This window comes from Schistocerca gregaria, chromosome 2, assembly GCF_023897955.1.
Source record: "Schistocerca gregaria isolate iqSchGreg1 chromosome 2, iqSchGreg1.2, whole genome shotgun sequence".
Classification (NCBI taxonomy): domain Eukaryota; kingdom Metazoa; phylum Arthropoda; class Insecta; order Orthoptera; family Acrididae; genus Schistocerca; species Schistocerca gregaria.
Genome location: NC_064921.1, coordinates 26,603,277 through 26,620,324, shown reverse-complemented (window position 1 = coordinate 26,620,324; position 17,048 = coordinate 26,603,277). Strand labels below are relative to the sequence as shown.

Here is a 17,048-nt window from a genome sequence, read left to right as displayed (position 1 = left end):
AGGTATTGGCTGACAGAGGGTGACTTTATGTAGAACGATTCTTTGGTTGCTGTAACTGATGATTGTTATTCAGTATGTAAACACAGGGTTTTATCAAACATGAGATGTTTAGGTCACTACTCAGAAATGTTAAACATTTGACTGCTGTGTCTGCAAGGTAGAGAAATGTAACTTTTAATGCATGTTAGACACCATCATTTATGAAAATTGCAACACCAAGAAGGACATCTGTATTTCAAGTGGGCCACCAAACAAACAACAAGAATATGGAAAGGATGGGTAGCTATCACCACATAGAAGATGTGTTGAGTCGCAGACAAGCACAGTGAAAGAATATGTTAGAAATGATCATCTTATGGACTATGTAAGGCAACAATATATTTTCTAAGCTGAACATTTTGTCATTGTGCCTGTCTGTGACTCAACAAACCGCTACGTGGTGATAGTATTATGCTGTTACATATTACGGCACCAGTGTTCACGAATTTTCCTTCCTGGACTTTGTTACTAACGAATGTGGAAAGACAGTGTAGTGCCACAGAAGACACTGAACCCAACAGTGCAACATAATCAAAATTTTCATAATGTATAATGGGTGCTCGCCAAGTTCAGATTGCTGTTTTAAATTGTTTGTTCAATGCAGTGTTAAAGTGAGGTTATTCTTCAGTATTTTGGATGACACATTTTACACAATTTCTCTTTATGATATCTCTTTGCTTTTGCTGTAGTTACTAAAATTTTCTTTTTCTTTTAGAACTATTGTCATTTACCGCTGTATATTCTAACCACTCAGTAGCCACTTCACCTTCTGGACTTCAACCTCACCTCCCGCACTATTTCCACATGCCTTACCGATGGATGTTCATTGATTGAGTCATATGAGAGTAGACATAAACTACATACATTCTTCTCAAGTAGTCATACAGTGCAAGACAGAGCACCGAGTATACTTTCTATATGCAGTTTTAATCATTTATTCATCTTTTATTTAATCATTTATTCCTACACAGTCTCAAAGACTGGATTCATTTAGTTTATTTTTTCTGGATGTTGCAGTTTCATGTACCTTAAGTCTGTGCCTTTATTAAATACATCAGAATTACATGACATTTTAATGATAGTCAAGTCACCACCTTAAATTTTCTCGTACAGCATAATTTTCAACCTGTGTTTATTTTTTGTTTCCAGCTACAGTAGCTCCAGAACTCATAGTATATTATGGATATGGAAGAAAACCTTTTTATAGTGAGATGGCAGTAATAGTTCCTGCTGCCACTGGGATTACAATTACAATTGCTGCTGCTGCTATCCTGTTCGCCTACTTGAAGAAAAATCATACCATAATGTCCTCTAATACATACAGAGGTAAAACACAGCTAGAAAATGAAAGAGAAAAAGAAGTGCAAATGAATATAATGGCAGCACTTATGGATTTAGTTGTACCATATCCTTCCCAATATGTCTGATTTCATTAAACAGTTTCTTTCCTATAGAATAATATTTCTTTCTCCCATTGCACATACTACTTTACTGGGGTAAGTTCTAAACAAAATCCAGTTCCACAAGAGTAATTGTTAATTATATTAACCTTACACTCTCTCTAAGTGAACACAGTGCAGCAAAAGTTCATTACTTTTAAACTGATATTTACTGACAGTAGCTCCTGTCTAGCATCAAGCCAATGTCAACTCCGTCATACCTCTAGGCATTCTGTTACAGTAATGTTATTTGCTCTTTTAGCATTTTGTATGTTACCTGGTAAGAATGGAATATGCCCACGCTCCTGAAATCCAGCCTCCCAAGATACTGTAGATTCATTCCCTCATAACTTCTCTCTGCCGCATTTTATGTAACGGAGTACGGTTGCAGTACGCTATTCGCGAATATTCTACAGCATGAACGTCTTAATTTTCGGCCGACTGTATTCCGTAAGACAAGGTTGCGTACTGCTATCAGCTTTAATCTATTATTACAATTTAATTCATTTACCCATCTTCTAGAACAGTTGGTCACACATTAGCAATATTGTGCTAGTACTAACAAAGTTATCCGCTGTACGTTCCCAAGTGTATACACTTAGACCTAGAGAAAGGTTAACCTGTAAGACTGGGAACTTCTTAACAGACAGGATGTAGTACATGATATTGAGAGGAGAATCCTTCAGAAACACAGAAATGATTCCAGATGTGCCCCAGGAAAATGTTGTAAGACCATTATTAATAACTTAGTGGATGGTATTAGTTGCAGTATCAGACTTTTCATGAGTACCAATTGTTTATGAGGAAGTATGAGTTGATAATTATTGTGTTAGAATCTATTCATACCTAAAGAAAAGCTCAATCTTACACAAAGATTGGCAACTACTACATTAAATAACGGCACTTTATGTAGTAAAATGTGAACTTACGCAGTTCGCAAAAGATGAACAATGGACCTTGCCGTTGGTGGGGAGGCTTGCATGCCTCAATGATACAGATAGCCGTACCGTAGGTGCAACCACAACGAAGGGGTATCTCTTGAGAGGCCAGACAAACATGTGGTTCCTGAAGAGGGGCAGCAGCCTTTTCAGTAGTTGCAGGGGCAACAGTCTGGATGACTGACTGATCTGGCCTTTTAACACTAACCAAAATGGCCTTGCTGTTCTGGTACTGCGAACGGCTGAAAGTAAGGGGAAACTACAGCCTTAATTTGTCCCAAGGGCATGCAGCTTTACTGTATGATTAAATGATGATAGCGTCCTCTTGGGTAAAATATTCCGGAGGTAAAATAGTCCCCCATTCGGATCTCCGGGCGAGGACTACTCAAGAGGACGTCACTATCAAGAGAAAGAAAACTGACATTCTTGGGATCAGAGCGTGTAATGTCAGATCCCATAATCGGGCAGGTAGGTTACAAAATTTAAAAAGGGAAATGGATAGGTTATAGTTAGATATAGTGGGAATTAGTGAAGTTCGGTGGCAGGAGGAAAAAGACCTTTGGTCAGGTGAATACAGGGTTATAAATACAAAATCAAATAGAGGTAATGCAGGGGTAGGTTTAATAATGAATAAAAAAAATAGTAGTGCGGGGGTACCTACTACAAACAGCATAGTGAACGCATTATTGTGGCCAAGATCGACACGAAGCCCACACCTACCACAGTAGTACAAGTTTATATGCCAACTAGCTCTGCAGATGATGATGAAATTGAAGAAATGTATGATGAAATAAAATAAATTATTCAGATAGTGAAGGGAGACGAAAATTTAATAGTCATGGGTGACTGGAATTCGGTAGTAGGACAAGGGAGAGAAGGAAACGTAGTAGGTGAATATGGATTGGGACTATGGAATGAAAGAGGAAGCTGCCTCATAGAATTTTGCACACAGCACAACTTAATCATAGCTAACACTTGGTTCAAGAATCATAAAATAAGGTTGCATACATGGAAGAAGCCTGGAGATACGACAGGTTTCAAATAGATTATTTAATGGTAAGACAGAGATTTAGGAACCACATTTTAAATTGTAAGACATTTCCAGGGGCAGATGTGGACTCTGACCACAATCTATTGGTTATGAACTGTAGATCAAAATGAAGAAACTGCAAAAAGGTGGGAATTTAAGGAGATGGGCCCTGGATAAACTGACTAAACCAGAGGCTGTACAGAGTTTCAGAGAGAGCAAAAGGGAACAATTGACAGGAATGGGGGAAAGAAGTACAGTAGAAGAAGAATGGGAAGCTTTGACGGATGAAATAGTGAAGGCAGCAGAGGATCGAATAGGTAAAAAGACAAGGGCTAGTAGAAACCCTTAGGTAACAGAAGAAATACTGAATTTAATTGATGAAAGGATAAAACAAAAAATGCAGTGAATGAAGCAGGCAAAAAGGAGTGCAGACGTCTCAAAAATGATATTGACAGGAAGTGCAAAATGGCTAAGCAGGGATGGCTAGAGGACAAATGTAAGGATGTAGAGGCTTATCTCACAAGGGGTAAGATAGATACAGCCTACAGGAAAATTAAAGAGAACATTGGAGAAAGGAGAACCACTTGCATGAATATCAAGAGCTTTGATGGAGACCGAGTACTAAACAAAGAAGAGAAAGCAGAAAAGTGGAAGGAGTATATAGAGGGTCTATACAAGGGCGATGTACTTGAGGACAATATTATGGAAATGGAAGAGCATGTAGATGAAGATGAAATGCGAGATATGATACTGCGTGAAGAGTTTGACAGGGCACTGAAAGACCTGACTCGAAACAAGGCCCCCGGAGTAGACAACATTCAATTAGAACTACTGACAGCCTTGGGAGAGCAAGTCCTGACAAAACTCTACCATCTGGTGAGCAAGATGTATGAGACAGGTGCAATATCCTCAGACTTTAAGAAGAATATAGTAATTCCAAGCCCAAAGAAAGCGAGTGTCGATACATATGAAAATTACTGAACTGTCAGTTTAATAAGTCACAGATGCAAAATACTAACATAAATTCTTTACAGATGAATGGAAAAACTGATAGAAGCCGACCTCGGGGATGATCAGTTTGGATTCTGTGGAAATGTTGGAACACGTGAGGCAATACTGACCCTACAAATTATCTTAGAAGAAAGATTAAGGAAAGGGAAACCTACGTTTCTAGCATTTGCAGACTTAGAGAAAGCTTTTGACAATGTTGATTGGAATACTCTCTTTCAAATTCTGAAGGTGGCAGGGTTAAAATACAGGGAGCGAAAGGCTATTTACAATTTGTACAGAAACCAGATGGCAGTTGTAAGAGTCGAGGGTTATGAAAGAGAAGCAGTGGTTGGGAAGGGAGTGAGACAGGGTTGTAGCCTATCCCCAATGTTATTCAATGTGTATATTGAGCAAGCAATTAAGGAAGCAAAAGAAAAGTTCGGAGTAGGTATTAAAATCCATGGAGAAGAAATAAAAACTTTGAGGTTCGCCAATGACATTATAATTCAGAGACAGCAAAGGACTTTTAAGAGCAGTTGAATGGAATGGACAGTGTCTTGAGAGGAGTGTATAAAATGAACACCAACAAAAGCAAAACAAGGATAATGGAATGTAGTCGAATTAAATCAGGTGATGCTGCGGGAATTAGATTAGGAAATGATACACTTAAAGTAGTAAATAAGTTTTGCTATTTGGGGAGCAAAATAACTGATGATGGTTGAAGTAGAGAGGATATAATATGTAGACTGGCAATGGCAAGGAAACCATTTCTGAAGAAGAAAAATTTGTTAACATCGAGTATAGATTTAAATGTCAGGAAGTCATTTCTGAAAGTGTTTGTATGGAGTGTAGCCATGTATGGAAGTGAAACGTGGACAATAAATAGTTTAGACAAGAAGAGAATAGAAGGTTTTGAAATGTGGTGCTACAGAAGAATGGTCAAGATTAGATGGGTAGATCACATAACTAATGAGGAGGTGTTGAATAGAATTGGGGAGAAGAGGAGCTTGTGGCACAACTTGACTAGAAGAAATGATCAACCAGTAGGACATGTTCTGAGACATCAAGGTATCACCAATTTAGTATTGAAGGGCAGCATGGAGGATAAAAATCATAGAGGGAGACCAAGAGATGAATACACTAAGCAGATTCAGAAGGATGTAGGCTGCAGTAGGTACTGGAAGATAAAGAAGCTTGCACAGGATAGAGTAGCATGGGGAGCTGCATCAAACTAGTCTCAGGACTAAAGACCCCAACAACAACAACAACAACAACAACAACAAGAATGGAACCCTCATTTCTGTCTGTCTGTTAAGATCACTTTTTCTCAGAAGTGGGTGTAGAGCTATGAAGCTGAAATTTATGTCTCACACTAAGGTCTATGGTCTCTAGGAAGGGTAAACTTCTCAGTCAATGCAATGAAAGGATACTGCAATTTTTTTGTTACTCACAAACTCACTCATCAAAGCCTGTAGGGTACTTTACATTAACCTAGACTCATGAAATTTGGCATGAAGCAGGATTTCACAGTACAAATAAAAGAAAAAATCTCAAAATTATTAATTTGTAACTATATCACATAATAAAAATTTTTGCTTTTAAATACTTACATTGCATTCATAATCTGTTGAAAGTCTCAGGAACTGCTGTAGGGATTTTGAACTGGTTTTCAGTAATAGGTAGTGTGATTCAGGAGGAAGGTTTGTGTGAATAATTTAATAATATTTCATGCTAATTGACTGAGTTGTGATGAAGTGAAGTCTCCTAGCCCTGCAAAAATTATGCCTTTACCAACTAGTGGAGATAGGTAAAAGGCCACAAAACTACTGCACTGAGAAATCTGTGACATGTACAGCATCTGTAATATTTCCAGATCACAGTAATGCTGGTAATTGATGCAGGATTGCACTTCCATTGTTTGGGATTACATTCTGACATCCCATAAAGTATCACCTGAAATGATCCACAGAGAAATTCTGCATTTTCATGACTACAATAACACCATGGCCTGCTGAACCATTTTCTTCTGTCATATCTTACCAATAATTGCAACAGGAATGAGAGCAGACAATGCATCTACAATAGCCAGTTATCACAGCATCTTAATATAACTCCAAAATTAATAAAATAAATGAAAATTACAACAGTGAATCAAAAACTACAGAAAATTTAAACATAAAATTAAAACATTCTTGAACATCTTGGAATTCCTAGCACTAGTATCTTGCCAGTGTCAATATTGATAGCAGGAAATTGTCAAAATTCTCGATTGCCGGGTTACATTAACTTTCTATACACATAATTAAATTTGTATGTGTAACCCTCAGTGCGTGAGGTGCATTTGTCTAGATTTTTTATAGATATTTAGATGTAATAATAAAGTCAGTTCACATCTCTGCAAACACTGGTAACAGAATGAAAGTGGCTGTAACTTCATATTAACAGTGTGTCCCCTTGTTATAGAACATATTTTCCAGCTGTATTTTTTATATAGCTGTTTCAGACATGCTACAATACTGTGAAATATAAATTATCCAAATATTTTGCTAAGTTATGGTTTATTATTTCAGAAAGAATTTGTCACATGTTGCTTCAAATTCACATTGTTATAAAGAACTACTTAGTGAGTTGAAGAGCATTATTGACACTGATATTAAAATAATAATATTTATTCTCTATAATGGAGTAATGACATTGTGACACTCAATAGCTGGTGATTTCATTTTTACTTAAATTCACAGTTTTAAGGGACACAAAAGAATTACTTGATGGCAATTATGATGTTCACAGATAAACATGAAGATCCTGAGCAGCTGTCAGACTTGGGCAAGAAAGTGTTGCAGGACAGAGCTGACAGCTCAGACTGTGGAAAAATGTCTCCAAGCTTGCAAGAACCAGTGTACCTGCCAACTCCAGTGCGTGTCTCTCTTGGATACAGGCAGGACATCAGTCCCTATGCCACCTTCCAGGTTCCAGCACCTGGAGGTCCTGACTGTTCTGACTGTGACGAGGATTTAGAACCACATGACCGGAATCATAAGCTTGCAGACAAGGTGAATCTTTAGAAAAACAAAAACATTGTCATATATTTGTAGTCAAAATGTGAATTTCAAAATTTACCCAGCGAAGTGGATATTCAGATAAATTTCAGGCTTGCACCCAGGGATTCTGATGTACACTTGGATAATGTTATTAAGGAGGCAATTGAGATTAAATAGAAAGTGACTTTTTAAATAGAGACAAGGCTTTTGCTTAAATTATGCTTGGAATCCTCCTCTCTCCTTGATTGTACTCAGAAGGACATAGTTAATGCTGGGTGCTCACTTGCTGGTAATTAATATTAACTATTATCGATAATATCTGATGTTGATTGTTTTTGGTTCTGTAGTGGTGATGGTGGTGGTAGCGTTTACAGTGTGTGTGTGTGTGTGTGTGTGTGTGAGAGAGAGAGAGAGAGAGAGAGAGAGAGAGAGAGAGAGAGTGTTATTATCTTCCTGTCTTCATATGCCCCAAGGTTTTAAATTTTCTTGCACACTGCCCACTTGTTGCATTTGTACCTTGAAAAATTGGCACATGTGCACTTGTTAAAGACATCCTCCAAGTTATTTCAACATTTTATGTGCTAGAAGAAACTCTAATGTCACATAGCAGATCTGTTTCTGGAGAAGCATGCAAGGTAGTTTCAGATGATGGAAGCTTCGGCAAGTTTGTCAGTGAACTTGGAGAGTAATTGTTTGTGACTGCAGGCTATCTGACATTGGCAGCCCCTTAAATGAAGAATACCCTCTTCACTGTCAGTGTGATAATTTATTTGATGAATTTGGATTCCCAGAGAAATTGATTTTCCCTGGAAACCACAGGGAGGAGACTCATATATCCATTGTTTGTTGACTGAAATATCTATTGAGACATTTTGGTAAAAATAAGCAAATTTTGGTAAAAATAAGTGTGTGAGGGTGTGCTTTGGAAAGCGATCATTTATTAAATCATCACCTGAGGGAAGTCAAAGCAGTGCCTTTAGTTGTTATAGAGCTAGTTGATCAGATTTGATTGTCCCCTGCCTACATAATGTAGAAGTCTTTGTCACTGGCTGGTGGTTCATAGCATTCCATGCCCATGCTTTATGCTTTATTATAGCACATATGATAGGATTTGCCATGTATCTTTTCTTTTACTTGTTCACACTAAAGCAAAGGCTAGTTTTCAATTCTCCAGCTATTTTTCATTGACACATATAGTTTACACGAATACTGTGTACTTCACAAAATGAAGAATTTACTATCCTGTAACCACAATATCAATAAGTCGCAGAATCAGTGAACTCGTACAAATAACTGAATGTAACAATTTGCATGGATATGAAATTAATAAGCAGATTTTGGTTCACAGTTAGTGTACTAGAAAAATGCAGTCTGCAAAGGATATTGCTTACAAAAACTTATGTGATCCATCCTAGAATATTGTACAAGTGTGTCGGACAGTACTAAATGGAACTAACAGGAGATATAGAATGCTCACAGGTTTATCAGATGCAGGCGAGAGTTATAACAGGGATGCTGAAAATCTGCTTGGAAATATACACAAAAAAACCTGCAAAAGGCTTCTTATAAGGTTTTAAGAGGTGGTATTAAATAAAGAATGTAGGTATGTATAACTCCCATAGGCACTGTAGAGACAGAATGAGACTAATTACAGCCACACAGGGGCATTTAAATAGCCATGCTTCATGTGCTCTCTAAGCAGGTCCAATGGGATAGATTGATAATATGTGGCACAATGGCAAGTAGCCTCAGCCAGGCACTTTGAAGTATTCACACCCTGTTTGTGTGGCTCTCAAGTCTCCTGGATGTTCTGCTTCACAAGTCTTCCTCCTGTCATTATGTGGTGTTACAACTGTTTTTACATAAATGTGAGCAAACCACTTTGAATTTACCTTTTCATTCTCTTCACCATTCTTGACACAAAACTGGTTTCAGTGTTCAGCTTTCTTGAAATGCATTAATAGGAAGTTTGGTAATACAGATCTGTAAGTAACATGTACTATTCAGAGGTTCCACAAATTTGCAAGTAGATAGATATAAATAAAACAGAAAGAAACTTCCACATGGGAAAAATATATTAAAAACAAAGATTCCAAGACTTACCAAGCGGGAAAGCGCCGGCAGACAGGCACATGAACAAAACACACAAACACACACACAGAATTACGAGCTTTCGCAACTGGCAGTTGCTTCGTCAGGAAAGAGGGAGGGAGAGGGAAAAATGAAAGGATGTGGGTTTTAAGGGAGAGGGTAAGGAGTCATTCCAATCCCGGGAGCGGAAAGACTTCCCTTAGGGGAGAAAAAGGACAGGTGTACACTCGCACACACACACACACATATCCATCCGCACATACACAGACACAAGCAGACATATTGAAATATTTCCCTCTCCCTCCCTCTTTCCTGACGAAGCAACTGCCAGTTGCGAAAGCTCGTAATTCTGTGTGTGTGTTTGTGTGTTTTGTTCATGTGCCTGTCTGCCGGCGCTTTCCCGCTTGGTAAGTCTTGGAATCTTTGTTTTTAATATACAAGTAGATAGATAGATATACAGATACATAGAAGTTGACACATTGAATGAATGGTAACAACATAGTGACTGCATAACTTAATGTCCACCTCCAACTGACTGTATAAATATAATGAATGCATTAGTTTGTGAACTGATTGAATAGTCTTCTCTGATTGGCTGCAGTTTTGTGTGCAGTGCCCATACAGAGAGGCGTGTAATAAAGGAATCACAAAATATTAAAACACAAAGCAATTACATTTTGAGTATTAACATAAAAGACAGGAGAAATGAAACACACAAAAATAAATTAGACACTGAAGTGATTAATAATAAGCTGCACAATCAAAACATGATGAACTGATAAGAAGTACTTTATGAAGTGGAAGTTTTTCTGTGTGCTGAAAATTTCATACTCTCCTGAGAATTGTCAGGGAAGATACATTTTATGTTTTGGATATTTCATAAACTAACATGTTGTTTTAGGAAATTTATGAATTTTCAAAAACAGAAAATGCATGGCTACATACCTATGGCAGTAGAATTTTGACAGGATTGCATTTTAAGATTAGAATTTTTGGAAACGCAAAAATTTTGAATACCTACTAGTAACTTCTGAAATATGTGGTTTTTGGAAAAGTCTAATGCTTTTATGAAAAAGGTAAATGTGGGCTTGCAAATAAGATATGTCATATTTTGAAGTGCGTGTGGTTTATATGACACTAAAATTGTAAATATTCCCTTAAATAAAATAATTCCACATAAACTGACTATACCATTATCATCAGTAGTCTGAAATGCATACTGTTCATAATAAGGTTTTGTGAAATACTTCATGAATAAGAATTTAGCAGTTTTAAGTACTTCTGTGTGTAGATTATATGTATAATACAGATCAAAACAAATATTTAGGGAGCAGAATTGTAGTGAGTGGAACCATTCCACATTGATATGTCTCAACTTGGCAGTGGCCTTCACAAATTTAGGTGAAGTTGACTAATAAGACATATGATAAGATGTTGCACAAATCTATTGGAAGTAAGTGTGAGATCCTAGTGAAGGAAAGTTCAACCAAGAAGAAGAAATAATTTTATAGACTCTATAAAAGAAGGATGCACTGATGCAGAAATAAAAGACTGTCCCTGAAAAGAATATTTATGATAAGTAGATGTCAATACATGCTGCTCACCAATCTGTTGACTGAGAAAATTAATGAACCTCAAAAAATGATGTCTCAGGTAATTGCACTGTGCTGACCCCATGTATGTGTATTTGTTTATGTTATTGAGAGGGATTGCAGCTGGATAGTAATTTGATGTTATTGTGCATGCCTGCTTCATCAGTTTTGTCAGTGGTACACAGTTATGCCTCATTGTTTACAAAATAAATTAAAGAAACCAATCTAGAGCAGGAGGCCTAATGCATTTGAGGAAATTACAAAACAACATCTTTTACTCACAAATGTGAAGAAAACTATTTGTTATTCATATTCTTATTGCTAATAAAGTTTACTACCTGCTATTATGTACAAAGAATGACTCGGTACTTCTCAGATTGGCTGCTGGGAGTTGAGGATTCAGGAAACATAGGCTTACAGGGCTTATTTCTGTTCAGTACAAATGTTAGTTCGCAAAAACTACCTTACTTGATATCACTGATTAGGAGTATTTTGTAATATATAGCCAAAAAAAAATTGAGTTTCCAATTCACAAAACATTAAAATGATTGCTACACCAAAGTCTAACTTCCACTTTCATTTCTGGTACATGTTTGTTCCCTTCAAGTGCTGCCTGCCTTGTGAGACAAGTCTATGTGCATGGCAGGGACCATATGCAGTTACACTCAGTATGTACCTCATGAAATGCTGTGTTACTGTGTATGCTTACTGTTTGTAACTTTCAGATGGTTTTGCACTTTGTTAAAACTGATTTATCAATACTTTATCACTTCATATGTGTTTTTTTAACTTTATTGTAGGATGGAAGCAGCACAGATTCAACATACTCCAAAATTCACAGGAAACTTCAACATGGAAATGAAACACCTGAGTGGATACCCTTACATAATTTGTACCAAGCACATAGGTATTAATAACATCTGCAACTTTTCAGGCAGCCACTATCAAGTGTTGTGGAGAAAGTTTTCAGTGTAAGCAAGATGTTAACAGACAGTGGTAAAGATGGTGAAGCGAGTTAAACTTACCAAGTGCCTTTTCACTAAAGAAAACACTATTTATTAGCTCCAGTGTAAATGTCAGTTTTTATACATTTATATAAATGATTTCATGTTTCAAAGAGGAGCTGATTGTATTCATATGTGACAATAATGCCTCTGCTAATGATGTAAACTCATGGATTAAATACAAAATATACTTCTTCAAATTCCCAATTTTTAAGTTATTTCTTTTGTAATTTATTGTAAATAGCCTTTCTAGCAAATCTGAAATAATGCTTACATGTTTTGAAACTACAGTGCTCCTGATGCCTCCCAAAATATCTGCATTATAAACACAAATAGTGACGTCCTGTTAGTATTAGTATTAGTAGTAGTAGCAGTAGTAGTAGTAGTAGCAACAGCAGCAGCTTTATTCATCCGTAGATCTCTTTTTACAAGAATATAGGACATGTCAAAATATTTTCAAGTTCAGATCAATTTAAAATAAGCTTATTTGTATACACATATATTTACAGACTTCTAGTTAGAGACAATGGTTAGATTTACTCCTGGTTACAATACTTTTTTACAAATAACTTATTAAATACTGTAATGCCACACTGTTCACTCATATCTCACTATCAGTCACTGCTCACACTATACACACATTGTTTCATAACACTTGACTCACTACACACACACACACACACACACACACACACACACACACACACACACTGGTAATCTCTGGGCCATTTTCTGTACCACAGCTATCCATTTGCTATCCTGAAAAACTGATTCAGCAGCATCCCTCCATAATGAGTGAGATGATGAGATCAGAAAGAGGAAGAGGTGTTAGTATTGTGCTATGCATAGCTTGGGGTTAAGTATTTCTAGAAAGGAAAAAAAGAAGGAAAAAGACAAGGTGAAGGCATTATGTGGAATGCTGGATGTTTTATAATCATTGTTATTTATTTGTATGACATTTTTACCTTCAAACAGCAGAGCATACAGCTATGACACAGAACTTTATGGGATAATACACAATACTTCCTGTACTGCACAAGGACTGACCACAACTTTAGAAACTTGCATGAAGATAAATTGATAAATAAACACAATATCCTAAATTTTTAAGTTCTTGTATTGATACGAATTAAAACTGAAAGCCAAATGTTACACATCCCATAAAATATTTAAGCTGTGCAACTTTTTTACTATGGATAATACCATAATTTGGAAATGAAAATGTCAAAATGTTGTCTTGCTTTTCCTATTTTCATTCACCATTGTCTTACAGTATCGTATTCTGGGATAACATGTCACTGGCAAAGAAAAAATTTGTTCCACAAAAGCATGTAATAAGGATACTGTAAAGTGAGCACTGCACAACCTTTTGTAGAAGGAACTAAGCACAGATGTGCTTACTGACTACAGCATCAGAATACACTGACTCCATTGTAAAGTTTATTAACAAGAAACAAATCAAAATTCATGAATGATAGTCACTGTCTTATCTACAGGTAACAGGCATCTGTTGGTTCCATCTTTACAAAATTTATGTCTATCATTTCCTTAGTTGACCCGTCTCTCTCACTCCTTTCATGTTGCAGTTTGGGATCTTCTTGGGCAGTCTTTCATTTCTCGTTCTATTCAAATTTTGTTTCCACCTCTCCATATTCCTCATTACCTCATTAATAGATAGCCTGTATGTTCAATTCATTCGTAACTTTTTTGTTTTTTATAAAATCTCTTCTTGTGCAGAGCTTTACTTTCCCCAAGAACCTCTTCTCTATTGCTTTGTCTTTTGCCAGTATCTTTTTATTCATGCAACTCTTGCTTCCCTGCAACACAAATAGTATTGTGGCAGTGAGATTAAGTGTAAAACATAGTCACTGACAGAGACAGTACATTCCCTATAGCTACTGTTTACTGCTATCTGTGCTTCCACCCTGCTCTGACATAATCACAGTCCATGCTTTTTTTATGAACTAAACTGTTTAACACACTATATTTTTCCATACAAAAATCAGGAGTCAGTTGTACTACCGATGAGTGTGACCAAACAAAAGCTAAAGTAAAGGGAAAGAAACCAAGCAGTCAAAGGAAAGAGCAGGGTTATTATCACAACAGGTCGATACTTCTTATCCTGGGGTCTGAGTGACTTGCCATCCCTTTTTAAACATATCCAATCTATCTTCCATGAGGAAGAAACTATTAGTCTATTAGTACGTACAATAATGGCACAGGAAGGTAAGTACTACCCAGAAATTTTGAGTCATAATTTTATATATTTGACGAGAATTAAATTCTTCAGTCACTTATCAGGCTAAATTTATTCATCATTCTCTTCCCATTTTGTTGAGTGAGTCTGTACAGATGCAGTATTTTAAATGCTGTTATGTGAAAAATATGCAACAGAACTCCAGTTATCCAAACTCCAACCATCTGGATCACCAGTTATCCAGACTGCTTTGAGAAAATGAAATCTGAACTGTATGACTAAAACTGCTGACTTCATTCAATAGTTATTACTCTGTGCAATACATTTTATGTTTCTCTTGCATTCTAAAATCAGTCCACAGCAAACATACTAAAAGACAAAATTTTCCAGTGAACAATGAATACATTATGTGCATTGCTGTATGTGCATTTTGTGCAAAGTTGTGTTTGTGGTGCCTGACTACATCAGTTTGTATCATTAGCTTACTGGTTATATCAGTTTGTTGCTATTCATTCTGTCTTTCATGTCTTTAGTTTAGTTTCATAGATGTGTTTTAATTATTGTGTAGCATACATCTTCTAAAAGGAAATGTGTTGTCTCATCATTGGCAGACAAAATGAAAGTCCTTGAACAATTAGATAAAATTTGGAGTGGTAAGCAACTAGCTGAGGTATTTCACGTGGGAACTCAACAGTTTCAGACACAAAAAACTCCTCAGTTTTAAACTTTGAGTCTGTCCTGTAGAATGAAGGTGGGAGTTCTTTGAGTCAAGCAATGAAAACAGCAAAAAACAAAAGCTTGAAGAGGCCACATTTAAGTGGTTTTTGCAGCAGCACGCATTGTGAAACACTCTTTCAGGGCCAGTAGTTTGACAAAAGGCTAGGCTCCAGTCACGAAAACTGACAACGTCCGGGAAAGCAGTGTGCTGACCACACGCCCATCCATATCCTCATCCAGTGATGCCTACAGGCTGAGGATGACACTGCAGTCAGTTAATACCATTAGGATCTTTCAAGATCTGTCTGGATGGAGTTTAGTTAATGGACCAACTGGTTATGAAACTATGAAGTGATATGACAGAAGACAGCTGTTGAGGAAGCTTCTGATAGAAGACAGAAATGCAGAAGGCACTGTGGCTCATCACCTAAATTTAATTTAAAAGGATACTCATACACAATGACAGAACTGTGGAATCTGGTGAAGACAATCACATTAAAAAGACATTGGAATGAATTGAAAGCTATTTCAACCAAAGACGAGGTAAGAAAGATGAAAAGAAGAATCATGAAAAGAGAAAGGAAGAAAGAGAAGCAGCAGGTGACAAAATATCACATGAAGACGTAAGAAAGATGCCTTTGAAAGTTCCTAATTGTTCTACTTCAGTGCAGTGACTGGCTTGTTGTGACTCTTCAGACCCTGAGTTTCAAATCCTCAATGACAATTAAATCATTTAAAGTGTGAGAGAAGAAACCAATGGCCAGGAGGATGACATTGTCACTGAACCAGATGTAGTAACATCAGCTAGTCGGGCACTTGTATGACTTGACACTGGGCGGATATGGATGGAGCAGCAGCCTGAGTCTGACCACATACAGCTGCTCACTGCCAAGTGGATGCGAGATTTGGCTGCATGAAAATGACTGTAGGCAGTAAAACAACTGACTCTGATGTCTATGTAACAACAAGGAGACAGAATATGTGGGCAGTACATATCTGCAGGATGTGAAATTCTAGTACTGCTGCCAAAACACACAAGTACAAGTGGTAAACAGATGCGACTTTCTCATCCCAGAGTCCTCATTACCAGTCATCCAAAAATCAATTCTTCTTTCTTACCTGAGGAAGAAATTAACAGTTCCAAAAGCTACAAAAAGATTTTTCTACTTTAAATGTCTGCTGCCAGTTCTAAAATTCACATCCATCTCTTTACAACTTTACAGTTTTCTCAAATGAATTCTCCTTATACACCCATGGCAGACATTATTATTATTGTTATTATTACTTGTGTTTGCTGTACCCGGGAAGAGATAAAATGTGTCATAGGAACAGCAATTTCTCAATATATTCCTAGGCAGGCCTCCACCACACCATCCTACTCTTTCAAACTTATTGCAGAAATTCAGAAAAAGCTGGTGTGTTGCCATTCTAAAATTTAGTAACCCTTGCTAATGGGTTTAAATTCAAATCAGACTATTTCTTTATCTCCTTTTGTAATTAAAATAAAATCTCAGTCAAAAAAATTTGAGTTTAGTAACATATCTATGTTTAATGAAAAAAGATTAGTTCACAGACATGACAATAAAAGTTGTTCAGTTTTATGCTGTCTATGACTTAATGAGTTATATGGAAGGATGTTGTAACTACCATTGGCTCTAAAAAAAAAAAAAAAAAAAAAAAAGGCTGCTACACTGATTCATCAGTAAAAAACTGCTAGTTGTGCAAATGAAAATTTTATCAAAGCAGCTTCACAAATGTTATATTCTTTCCTTATTTCATAGCATTATGATGCTTGTTGTTAAGCCCTCCTTGCTTTCAATGAAGTTTCACCTTGTTTTCTGTTAGGCAACACAGTTTTGGTGTCTCCAATGGGCTAATCTGCGTTTCATTTCACATTTTACAAAATGACCACAGTCTGTACCACAAATTCTGTTCATTTTTATTTCTGTCCATCCAGCTGTTAACTACCC

At 36.7% G+C, this 17,048-nt stretch overlaps 1 protein-coding gene across 1 annotated transcript in view; it reads left to right on the top strand.

Annotated features, from left to right (window-relative positions):
• The window catches only part of LOC126334576 (Down syndrome cell adhesion molecule-like protein Dscam2), a 290,611-nt gene extending 278,313 nt beyond the window's left edge, over nt 1-12,298 (top strand). The window contains exons 21-23 of the mRNA XM_049996963.1: nt 1,189-1,365; nt 7,227-7,489; nt 11,961-12,298. Of these exons, the coding sequence (XP_049852920.1) occupies nt 1,189-1,365; nt 7,227-7,489; nt 11,961-12,074 (554 nt within the window). The 3' untranslated portion in view covers nt 12,075-12,298. The remainder of the gene's footprint in view (nt 1-1,188; nt 1,366-7,226; nt 7,490-11,960) is intronic.
• The last annotated feature ends 4,750 nt before the right edge of the window (nt 12,299-17,048 follow it).